The sequence below is a fragment of the Vespa velutina genome, chromosome 21, assembly GCF_912470025.1.
Source record: "Vespa velutina chromosome 21, iVesVel2.1, whole genome shotgun sequence".
Classification (NCBI taxonomy): domain Eukaryota; kingdom Metazoa; phylum Arthropoda; class Insecta; order Hymenoptera; family Vespidae; genus Vespa; species Vespa velutina.
This window is the reverse complement of record NC_062208.1, coordinates 2,608,691-2,621,392: the sequence shown is the minus strand read 5'-3', so window position 1 is coordinate 2,621,392 and position 12,702 is coordinate 2,608,691. Positions and strand designations below refer to the sequence as shown.

Sequence of the window (12,702 nt, the reverse complement as noted above, 5' to 3'; positions counted from 1 at the left end):
GGACGACGACGTAACTCCGATCCTGTTTCATTGTATTTTCTTGTGTTAAAGCGTTACTCCTCATCGTTACTGTCACATTCGAATGTTAACATGACATAACAGAGGGGATTGACACTCGAGAGATGTGTTTTTCGATGTATTCCTTTTTAAGTTAAACTTTCGAATAGTTCCTAGTCGTATCCTGTGACAATTGTTTCATCAAAGCGTCTACAACGATTTATTTCATTCAGTTAAAAAATTATTCGATTCGATCGAATTCAGATAATTTGTTATTTGAATCCTTTAAATGAAATTTATTTTTTTGAATATAATCTTATCGGGTTGCTCGATAATTATCATTCTTTATGTGTTGTTGCAAGATTAATAGTTAATACTGAATATTATCATGAGACAGTAATTTATTTTAGTTTCCTTATAAGTTGTGCACGTTTAATAATTATGATTTAACAACGTTGGCTTGGAGAATTTCATATCGGGACAATGATTTATTGTATAAAGCTTTTAAAAGTATTCAGATTGTTATTTCCTAGAAACAAATGAGTTCCTTTGTATATATATGATTACTATGCATTCGTCAGAGCCAATAATTTATATATAGAATTTTTATATAATTAATTATTTAAATAAACGATGATGATATTTTTTCTATTTCATTGAAAATCCTTTTGTTTGGTTAATAGTAATATCAAATCTAATATTATAGAATTTAATTTTTATTAAAAAATATTATCAAAAAAATTTCAACGTCGAAATGATAATTGAAATAAATCATGTAATAATTATTCATTGATGAGATGAACAAAAGAGACAGAGATATAGTTTATTAAAAAATATTAAAAAATACCAACGAATTAAATAGAAGAATGAATTGTAATGCATTCTTAAAAATCGATGACACAAATTCTTAAAAGGTATTATTAAAAAATTCCAAAAGCGAACTAACAAAACTCGGATATGAAACATAGTTTGTGTCATTATATATGTGACATAAGAAAAAGTAAAAGAAAAGAAACAAAAAGAAAAGAAAAGAGAAGAGAAGGAAAGAAAAAAAAAGAAGAATAAAAAGACAAGGATGGAGAAGAATAGAAGGGTGGAAAGAGTCGATGAAGGGGTCGTTTCTGCGTGGATGGTAGCTAAGGGGAGGAAGAGGGTAGTAGGTCGGGAGGATTTAATGCAACCACAGACGTTAGATCGATCGTATACTCGCCTACAGTTTTTCTACTTTCTTTGAAGGAAGTGTACGAGAAAAACAGAGAGAAAGAGAGAGAGAGAGAGAGATTTTTGCCTCCTCTTTTCGTCTCTCTCTTTCTCTCTCTCTCTCTCTCTATCTATCTATCTATCTTTCTATATATATATAGCTCTATCTCTTTCTCGCATCTTCTCGTCGAAAGTTTAAATCGAGCCAACACTTCCCAAGGGCTCATCGTGGAAAGAATTCACCGGCGGCATCTGTTCTGAATTTCCATTCTCCATTATCGTGAATCCTATAGGAAAAATAAAATTAAAGTAAAAGAAAACAAAAGAAAAAAATAATAAAAAGTAGAGAAAGAGGGAGAGAGAGAGAGAGAGAGAGAGAGAGAGAATAAAAAAATACAATTCGTGAAATTCCAATAGGTCATTGTAAAAATCGATTAGACTTTTTCGAAACTTTCTTTATGTTTAATTTATTTTTTTCAGATTGTAAAAATTACATTATCTTAAGTAAAAGGAAAATGAAAAAAAAAAAAAAACTTACCTTTGTAAGATTAATTCTAAGAACTTTTGAAACGACCTTGTTACACTCGTGAAATATTTCACGAGTTGCAACGCGAAATTAGTAGATTTACTGAAAATAGTATACATACGATCGAGGTCGAGCAAAGTGCATGCTCTAGATCTCCTTGATAAGATCTATATTGTGTACTTTGTACGGGGTTGTAATTGATTGCTTTACTCCGTAATATATCTTTGTTGCGTTATGTGCAGAAAGAAAAAAAATTTTTTAAGAGAGAGAGAGAGAGAGAGAGAGAGAGAGAAAAGGAAAAAAAAATTAACTGAGATAATTACATATACGATTCGTTGGAATTTTGATAAGAATTATCGACGATTATTTTTTTCTTCCTTTTTCTCCCCTCTCCCTGTCCCTTCACCGTTCACCCTAAAAAAAAGAAAAGCAAAAATATGAAGATAGATAGAGAGATAGATAATATTGATCTACTTCGTGATAGAAATCGTGATCTACTTCGATGGCTAATTAATAAAATTAATTTGATTGATTCAAGGAAGAAAAGAGTTTCAACGAAGTTAAGATTATATCGAAGATTATATTACGTCAGAATAAAAGAAGAGGAGAGGTACCTATTAGTTTTGTTATCTCTATGTTATCTTTCTATCTTGTTTTATTTTTCGTTTTTTTTTTCTTTTCATTTTTTTTTTTCTTTTTTTTTTTTTTGTAATCTTTCACACAGTCCCTTAACCCGATATATAAACTAACTTCTTGTATTACGTAGGAACGATATATATGTAGCTTATCGAATTGTATTCTTTTTATCTTTTTGTTTAATGAATTACGTTTGAATTGAGGAAACATTAAATTTTACATTTAACGCACTGGATTATTTTTGTTTATATATATATATATATATTTTTTTTTTGTTGTCTAAACAAGATATCCGGACTTATCGATACGATCGAATACAATTTTAATACCTATCGTAATTATTAAAAATTTGTAATAATTTTAATATACGTACAAAATACTTCGATGCATATCTTTAGCTATGGTATAATGTATATATGAATTTGATATTAATCCATATGGAATCAAACGAAGTTCTTTTGTAAAAGATATTTGTGAAAGTAATGTTTTGCAAACAATACACAAAGCACGTTGATACGATACGTGTATGAATGCGCGTTATCATTTATCATTGATCATCGTATCGACGTATTATATGTAATCGAAGATTTTTACCGACCTATCTAGTATCAATACGTCGTACACTTATTCACGATCATTCAGTCTGTTAAAAGTTTTTGTCCTGATAATTACGTTCTTTAAGTTTCTAACTCGTGGGATCATTTTCGTTAATATCTTCTTTTTTTTTTCGTTAATATATTTATTTATTTATTTTCTTTTGGGTGTAAAGAAAAGAAAAAAGAAAAAATCAATCAGGTAAGATTCGAACGCGAAATGATTTTATTTCTTTTCTTTTTTCTTTTTTTTTTTTTTTTTTTTATACGATATTAGACTTATTAAGATTTATTATAATTGGATATATTGATCGAATGCGAGTAACATCTGATCGAGGACATTCTAACATATTTCATCTATAACAAATATTATCAATGGTATTCGTATTAGTTGGTATGTCACGTAACAGTTAGGTATGTCAGATTTCTCTCATCATAGTTATTTCATGCTTCGAGTATTAGAAACTTGGAATTATCTCGATAGTAGTAGATACGTATAATAGATAATTTACGTGAATGAAATTATTCATCATATTTATGTACCTCTTCATTAGATCCAATCAATGGAAATCATCCGACTTGGTGTCATTCAATGGTCTAATCAAAATTAGAATTAATTTTTCTTTCGATCATTTTGTTATCTAATAATACGTAAACGATTATATATAATGATTATAAATTTCTGTAAATTTATACAGACAAATTTTCATTCATTGGTTTGATTAATAAAATAAATGATTTTTTTCTTTTTTTTTTTGTAATTATATTAGACAATCAAACGTAATGACTTTTGATCTCAGAATTACGCGATAATTTTTTTCTCGAGTTGATAAAAAAACAAAAAACAAAAAAAAAAACAAAAAGAAAGAGGAGAGAAAAAGAAAAGCAGACGATTTAATCGCACATACAGTCTCACTTATTGATGATCTAATTATGTAAAAATGCGAATCGTTATCATTAATAAGAAACAAAGAAAATTTCTTTGGCAGATGAGAAAAAGAGAGAGAGAGAGAGATCAAAAAAGATATGATCTGTTATCGATATTATTCATTGGCCATACTAAAATCAAATCGACGGGTAACAATGTCGATATTATATATAAGAAAATCTATTTGATTTAAGAAGTTTACGGTTTCTGGTTAGAAACGAGGAAATGCTTCTTCTTCGTTCTCCAAAAGAAAAAGAGATAGTAGAAAAAAGTGGATAGGAGGGTGTCGCTAGGTAGAGAGGGAGGAGGTGAAGGTGGGGGAGCTTAGTGTTAGGAGTAGAAGGGTGGGTAGGTGGATGGGTGGTTGGGTGGTAAGGAGGGAGGAAGGGAGGAAGTCCACTTTTGATATTGATTAGCCATCACTTTCAGATGACGCCTCTGGCCTGGTGGGTGTTGCTGGCGATGCTCTTCGGCCACGCCAGGATCGTCCCGGCAAGGACTTATATTTTCAATAACGCATGCGTAGTTTTATGCCGCGCGGAGAACCTCTCGGTGAACGAGGACGAGGTCCACGTTACTTCTCAGTTAGTCGAGGAAGGCCGTCGTGGCCGTGAAGTGGACGACCTCTTAAACAGGCTTTGTCTTGCATCAGTTGAGAGGAGACATTATTGTCGTAATCTTTTTCAATATCTTCGAGATCGAGAACGATGCGATTGCCGAAAGATTTATCCTTCTTTGTCGTTGAACAATCGAAAGGAAGAGAATATAGATCGGTTACGAATTTCAACCAAACTTTACGACAAATTTCAACAATCACAACAACAACAAAAACAACGACAACAAATACAAAAACAAGAAGGACAAAGACAAGAAGTACAGCGACTGATGATGACGAAGATGAGGATGATGATAAACGGAAGAGATATAATCAAGGACGAAAATTTCGTTCCCCGTATCATGGACGTTAATAATAATCAACAAGCAAGCAGTGCACCTAATCCTTCAACATCAGACGAGATCGACTGGGATATGTGGTGCATGGCTCAGTGCAACATCGGCCATGGAGGAAGTGCCTGCAATTGTGACATCATTCCTTGAAATTGTTGTTTTCTTTTTACTTTTTTTTTCTTCCTCCTCTTTTCCCTGTCCTTTGTTTCCTTTTTTCCTTCTTTCCCTTTCGTAGAAGAAGCAACGCTGACGACGACGATGACGATGTATACTTCTTTGTTTTTTTGTTTTTTTGTTTTTTTTTTTTTTTTTCTATTATTTTCGATAAATGACAGCTAAAGAACACGGCAAGTTTCTATTTTGCCTAATCGAGAGCCAGACGAATTTACATATCTCCTAGATAATATATATAGGCGTGTCTAGGTCAGTCATGTTCGATCATACGTGACCCCATTAGAATATTAATTGAGAACATTGTTCCTCTATATATATTCATATATATATATATATATATATATATATATATATATATATATATATATGCTGTATGTAGGTTTATTAATTAATTAATTATAATTAAACAAATGATGTATAACTTTTTAAAGATATACAAATAATTTTTTCTTTTTTCTCTCCTTTAAAATATCTTGTCTTGTTCTATTTTTTTTTTCTTTTCCTTTTCATTTTTTTTTTTGGTTTTTTCTTTTCTCTCTCTCTCTCTCTCTCTCTCTTTCTATTTTTCGATATAAGAATGAATGTTCGAATTGTACAATATATTTCGAAGATCGTCGTTCATACATACATCATTTATTCTATCATTTGAGCTTTTATTAATATATATATATATATATATATATATATATATATATATATATATATATATATATATATTTAAAATAAGATAGAAAATTTTCGATATATATAGTAACTTGAATTTTATAAGTATCTAAAGTGATGGTGTAAAAAAGATTTTTACTTATATTTACATCCATATATCGCTTATTATTTAATCGCACTTTAGATCGATAAGAATGTTAAGATCGCTGGGTCGAGTTCACACGATGAAGAAAATGTAAAAAAAGGAAGAAAAATAGGGAAGAAAAGAAAGACAGAAGAAAAGTCAATGCGTGCAAAAGTACACGGTTAATTGAAATTTGTTTGTTTCCTTTCCTTTCTTTTCTTTTTCTTTTTCTTTTTCCTCTTTTTTTTTTTTTTTTTTTTTTTGACGATATCAAATAAAATTTTCGCATATGAAATTTCCGGCGTGTGAACACGACTCTGGTGTGAGATGTGTGTATTATGCAATAAATGATATTTATGTAATACGCGAGTTTAGTAACACGGCAAACGTAAAGTTACATTTTCTCGCGCGATAAAATTGTTTAATAATAATTATTATCGTATAATGTCGTTTTTAGATTTTACACGAAATACATTTCGACTATTTTTAATCAGATAACATAATATAATAAAACGTCTAATATAGTGTATATAGTTTTAAGATTAAAATTTAGAAAAACGATATAATAACAAAATCAAAGTCTTCCAATTAAACAAATTCATTTGCGATTAATTAATTAAGTCGATTCTTAATAAGCGTAGAGGCTAATTCATCCACCTAATACATGTTATCGTTGATAATGATAAGGGAAAAAAAAATTGTCTTCGTATTTTCTTCCCCTGCGAAGAAAATGAATCCTTTTGTGTATTCTCTCTCTATCTATTTATCTACCTATCCTACCTTCTCTCTCTCTCTTTCTCTCTTTCTCTCTATCACTCCTTCTCATTCTTTCTCTTTCTCTCTAATGCAAAAAATAATCCATATACGTGAGATATGTAAGAAAATTGTACAGTAATATGTTAATTAATCTTGCGCCGTTAAAAAAGAAGTTGTGACGCGACAATAAGACGTAGATTTTAGAATGCCTATATACGATGTAACGGTAACATCTTCGTATTTTTGACGATCGCAAATTTTTGTAATACATCTGTGCGTATAGTTTTCTTTCTTTCTTTTTTTTTTTTTTTTTTTTTTTTAATAATAATTATAAAAAAGAGTAATGACTTTGTAGGAACAATTGCAAAAGTATTTTTTCCTCTTTTTTTTTTTCCTTATATAGTTAACATTATATTACTTGTAGATATTATTTACATAACAAATGTTTAAAAATTATTTTATTAATTCATGTAACAGAAATTTCTCATCAGGTGATTATTTGAAGTTTAATTTTTTTATCATTTGTTTTACTGATCACGATGCGATTGTTAGAAATAGACCGAAGGTAGAGATCCAATAATTCATTATTTGGGCTATTATATCTTTAAGCGAAATATGTAAATATTCATACATTCTATTATTAATAAAAAAAAAAAAAAAACAAACAAAAAAGATTCGAAAAGGAGATAAAACGGGGTACCAAATTATATTTAGGAAATATTATATATATATATATTAAAATTTATAATCATATTGTAATATTAATACGTGATATCTAATATATTAAATAACTTTAGCTTTAATTACAAATTTAATGATAAAATTAATGGTATAAATAAATTCATGAGTAAACGATAATAATTTCTGCTTGAAAATAATTTATTTATTTTTTTATGTTATATTGTATAGAATAGAACAAATAAAAGAATCAATTATATGCTAAAACTTAAAACCCATAATAATATCATGATCGATAGATCTACATCATAGCTAATTGAACAATCATATCAGCATACTCTATATATAAGTCATTTAATTACAAAGATTATCATATTAAAGAAAATTATTAATCATTTTGAAAAATATAAGATAAAATAAGATAATCAAGATAATTATTAATATCATGTGACAATTTCCAATTAGATTTGCATAGTTTATCGATCATGTTGAAGGTAAAAGTATTTTCTATTATAGTAGAATGTTGTACTATTGGTAGATAACAGTAGGAATCCGTGTTATCGATTGAAGAGGTAATAAATCACTACTTTATTGACCGAATGGAAATAATCAATAAATAGTACTGTTTTATGGACTTGTAATACTCTCGTTAATAGTAGAGTCCTATTTTATCGACTTATAATATTCTCGTTAATAGTAGAGTCCTATTTTATCGACTTATAATACTCTTTCATTAGTAGTAGAGTCCTATTTTATCGATTGGTAGACGCAATCGATAATAGCAGAATTCTGCTTTTATATAATCGAGTAACGACGCAAACGATTTTATCGACTGCTGTTTATGACATTTTCCTTTGATTTTATTACCAACAAAAGGTTTTTCTTAAAAAAAAAATTTATTTTATTGGCAGCTAATAAATGTAACTCATATGGTATTCTTGTTTTTTACCGTGGGTTAAATAATACATTAAAAAACATGGATAATATTTAATTATCAATATTTGTGAACATTTTATGGGTATATATATATATATATATATATATATATATATATTTAAATTTTTTAAATGGATCTCGGTATACATACTTGATCATTCCATCAATTATGTCAGGAATCTACGTTCTAAGGAACGATGTTCTAGAATTTTTCGACATAAATTATCGTGAATAAGGGATTTCATTCAAATATTTAAACAATTTTATTTTACATAAAATAATGACAATATATGTTTCAGTCAGTAATTAAAATAAAAACAACCATATACTTTGTCGCTGTATCATCTTTTATCAACAATAAGAAAATTTATTTCCCATGAGGTAAAAATCAATCACGAGCAGTCAAAATTGCATTAAGTTTCTGATAACTTGTAATGCAATTTTGTCAGCTTATTATTAGCCTTTCCCTATGGTATTTTACAGATTCTTATAAAAGCCGAGACTACTCGAAGGAAAGTATCAGTTCAGTTTCTCACCTCTTTCTTAGAGCAACAACAACCATCTTCAGGTATTTATTAAAACATATTTATAAATATATTTATATTTATAATATTAATACGAATTTTTTGTAAGTAAAAAAGAAGTATATAAGAGAAGTTGTATATAGATTTTATACGAAAGTCAAACTCATTTCTCTGAATGTCAGTGACCGGCTTTGAATCTTTATTCCTCATTTCTCCATACTTAAAATGAAATTGCCATATTCCTTTCTAACTATGTCCGATATATAACATTGTCATTGATCATTTTGATATGTCTCAATGGCACGATACTCGTTTTAGTTAAAGAAAATCTCATTGGAAACGTTCTCTTGCATATAATGTCCCTCGTCTGCGTTTGATAGAGAGATTTATCTTCAGTACTCTTCTTGAGAGTATAAAAGCTCAGAGCTTTTCTTAGATTCACAACATTCACTGTTCGACTTTCGTAGAAGAATCAACAGCTTCCTTCAACAAGTAAGATATAATATTTAATATTTTATTTATTTTATTTGTATTGTTAACAAACTTACCTATTTTCTTTTTCCTTTTTCTAATGGATTAGCTCTAAAAAATCCCCTCATCCAAAATGGTTTCCGTCCGTTTTGCTCTTACCATCTTCCTCGTTGTTGCCATCCTTGGCCTTATCGTCGAGGCTGGATACAAGAAACCTCCATTCAATGGCAGCATTTTCGGCAAACGATCCAACTCCGAATCTGGTAAATTTCAATGTTCAAACGATTGTTCAAAAAATTATTTAAAAAATATCCGATGTATCTAATCGTATTTTTTTTTCTTTTTTCAATCATACATTCAAAAAGAAAGAAGAGAAACAAATAGAAAATGAACTACTCACAAACAAAAACATTTACTATTACTAATTATTAAATATTAAATTTTAATAATAAAAATTTGAATGTGTGTGCGATAGGTGTTTGTATATACACACACACACATATATATATATATATATTATAATAATTTTATTGTAATATTACTGCAGGACGTAGAGATCAAAAGTTTCTAGGTGATTATTTATTTTTTCTTCAAATTGCAAAACTCCAAGCCAAACTCGTAGAACAGAAAAAGTGATAACATTGAAAAATAATAATTGATTGTTTAAATCGTTTAAGAACTTTTGATCCATTCTGTGAAAAAAATAATCATAGATAAATAATATTAATAAGATCTCTGATGAATATTTTATTTGAATTATTGCAGATGCCGAAGTAGCCAACCGAGCACTCTCCGCCATGTGCGAAATCGCTAGCGAAGCTTGCAACGCCTGGTTATCTAGATAAACATCTCAAATCAATAATCAATAATCAATAATCAATAATCCAATGCAACTTGCAACGATACGACCGCTTATTATAATCAGTATTATCTTCTTTGTCAAATTTTAATAAATGTAATCATCTTATAAAAACATTACAACGTTTAATCTTTCTCTAATACTTCATTCATTTTATTATTTTCATATTATAATCTTATCAGTTGAATACAGGGTGATGATACAGTTATAAGAATGTCTAATAAATAATATAGGATTCTATTTGACAAAAATTAAAATGACTTTTATTAGGCTCTTTAAATTCATCCCAAGTAAAATAATTATCGCTACAATTTGCCTGATGCTACTCCACCTATCCTTCATTTTGACATCACACGATATTCGCCTGAAACATTTCTTTTTTATTTAATACTTAGAGATAATAATCGTACAAATTTATATATACTTAAGTATATAATTATAAAATTCATGTTTTGTAAATCATTGAAAAATGCATTGTCGGTGATGGAATAAATTAAAAAAAAAAAAAAAGAATATTAAAAGGAAAAATTTTTTTCAATTTTTCATTTAATCGATATACATACATATGAGTTATGTAATGAGATTAAAATTAATGATTTTTATTTATGTTAATAAAAATAATTAAAGGAATAAGATCATTGAAATTCGATAACATAATGTATGCAGATCGTGTGATTTCATATTGATAGCACGTATCATTCACCTGCCACGATAAGGGCTATTGATTTTGGTGTACTCATTTCGATAGAAAAAATATTGACTTACTTTGGTCTTTACTTTTGATCTTAATTATTTATAAAATATCTAAATAATGTACGAAACAATCAATATGATGGTTATTGAATAAAAGAAATTAAATATTCGACTTTTTATCGTGTCATCAATTAAGTTCACTTATGTTCAATATTAAAGAAATTACTAATACTTTTTAAAAATATTCACTATATGTTTTAAATAATATATGTATATATAATATATCTAATTTGTTCATTTTATGATGAAAGTTGATATAACTTTATCATTATAATTATTCAATAATAATAATCTATGATCATATCGTTGCAGGTTACATGATCATTCTAAAAATATTTGATATTAAATAATTGAGCAAATTAAATTGACATAGATTCTTCTTTTTTTCTTTTTCAGAATGAAATACAATCAATGATTTACAAGGACGAAAGTTTCTCGGTTAACGAAATACGGTACGGGTACAAGAGACTTAAATCGAATCGATTTACAACTTGAACATGATCGAAATATTTAATACGATTTTTTAATCGAGTATAAATACGTAGGATTTTGTAGCTTACACGACACAGTAGAATCGTGACAATCGTACAATTTGAAGGTACAAGTAAGTAGATACAGAAAATTTTCATATCATAGAGAAATACATATGGCAGGTACGATCGTACAAAATGAAATTTGTAATTAATTTTTTTCATCGTCACAGATTATATTATCATTTTTATTTATCTCAACATGACGTTTGATACTCTGTCATGTAATTGGGCAAGAAAAATATTTATTCATGGTACGTTTGAGTTGATTATAAATTTTTTTTTTTTTTTTTTTTTTTTTCTTTTAATTATACTGAAATGACGGAAATACAAAAATTATTACTTTTTAGTTATTCTCGGCTCAATCGTTATATCATCTGTCCTGCAATATTCGGTGGAGGCTGACGAAGTGCCAGCATTTTTTTTAAAAATTGCTAAAAACATACCGCGAGTTGGACGAAGCGATAAATATGATGATTTGTTTTTAAATTCTGGGAAAAATATTCATGGAAACACAGGAAAACACGATGATAATATAAAGGTATATATATATAGTAGTCACACATACAAACATACATATATATATATATATATATATGTATTATTTATTATTTGTTTCTTGGTATTTATTAGTTATTATTATATCATTAAACTTTTGTTTTAAAGTCTTCGACGTCTTGGCAATCCCACGAAGATTCTGAAAGCTTAGCAAAACCAATTAAAAGACGTGTAGATTATTCACCACTCGATCGTAAGCGTTAATTATTAATTAATAATACAATCATATATTTATATACACATATATAAATATTAATTAATTAATTTAATCTTTAATAGCTGCAGAATCTTGGTCCTGGCAACATTTTCCGCTTGCTATCGAAGGACCTAAAGAACTTTGGCGAACTTTAGCAGGATATTCAAAAGATCCTTTGGAAGAGTAAGTCTAATATAATTTATTATCAATTATAATAAAATATTACAGATCAATATTTTATTAATAATTATTTCAATGATCGATATCTATGTATATAGTATGACCAATGAAATATGGGTGAGAAAGAAAAGGACTGACGAGGAGACTTCATTCTGATTAGAAAATTACGAAATTAGATACTATCTATTCTCTTTTTCAAAAAAAAAAAAAAAATATATATATATATATACATATATATATATTTCTATTCGTAAAGGATGAACGAAGATAAAATTATTTAATCATAGTATTTTTTTTCTCTTTTTTTTTTATTATACACACTTTGTGGTGTTGGGAAAATAATAGACAATAATAGACAATAATAACGTATATACACATAACTATACACACTGTATAAGTTCTTATGTATAATGAATTATATAAAGTGTAATTCAATCGTATAGTATAGTATGATGTCCTTAATAGTATTCTA

General features: G+C 28.0%; 3 protein-coding genes across 3 annotated transcripts in view; all 3 read left to right on the top strand.

Annotated features, from left to right (window-relative positions):
• Positions 1–2,981: 2,981 nt before the first annotated feature.
• Positions 2,982–5,326, top strand: LOC124956217. Its single transcript, XM_047511723.1, has 2 exons — positions 2,982–3,154; positions 4,310–5,326. Exon 2 carries the CDS (start codon positions 4,310–4,312, stop codon positions 4,976–4,978), a length of 669 nt encoding a protein of 222 aa, XP_047367679.1. The 5' UTR covers positions 2,982–3,154; the 3' UTR covers positions 4,979–5,326.
• Positions 5,327–9,133: 3,807 nt separating this feature from the next.
• LOC124956218 (SIFamide-related peptide) lies at positions 9,134–10,129 on the top strand. Its single transcript, XM_047511724.1, has 3 exons — positions 9,134–9,175; positions 9,264–9,417; positions 9,920–10,129. The coding sequence occupies exons 2-3, from the start codon at positions 9,288–9,290 to the stop codon at positions 9,997–9,999; spliced, it is 210 nt and encodes a 69-aa protein (XP_047367680.1). The 5' UTR covers positions 9,134–9,175; positions 9,264–9,287; the 3' UTR covers positions 10,000–10,129.
• A 1,209-nt stretch (positions 10,130–11,338) lies between these two features.
• LOC124956200 overlaps positions 11,339–12,702 on the top strand; it is a 1,631-nt gene continuing 267 nt past the window's right edge. Inside the window, exons 1-6 of the mRNA XM_047511683.1 lie at positions 11,339–11,370; positions 11,470–11,550; positions 11,647–11,837; positions 11,963–12,047; positions 12,134–12,233; positions 12,329–12,702. The exon at positions 12,329–12,702 is cut by the window's right edge and continues 267 nt beyond it. Coding sequence (XP_047367639.1) covers positions 11,499–11,550; positions 11,647–11,837; positions 11,963–12,047; positions 12,134–12,233; positions 12,329–12,386 — 486 coding nt within the window. The 5' untranslated portion in view covers positions 11,339–11,370; positions 11,470–11,498 and the 3' untranslated portion in view covers positions 12,387–12,702. The remainder of the gene's footprint in view (positions 11,371–11,469; positions 11,551–11,646; positions 11,838–11,962; positions 12,048–12,133; positions 12,234–12,328) is intronic.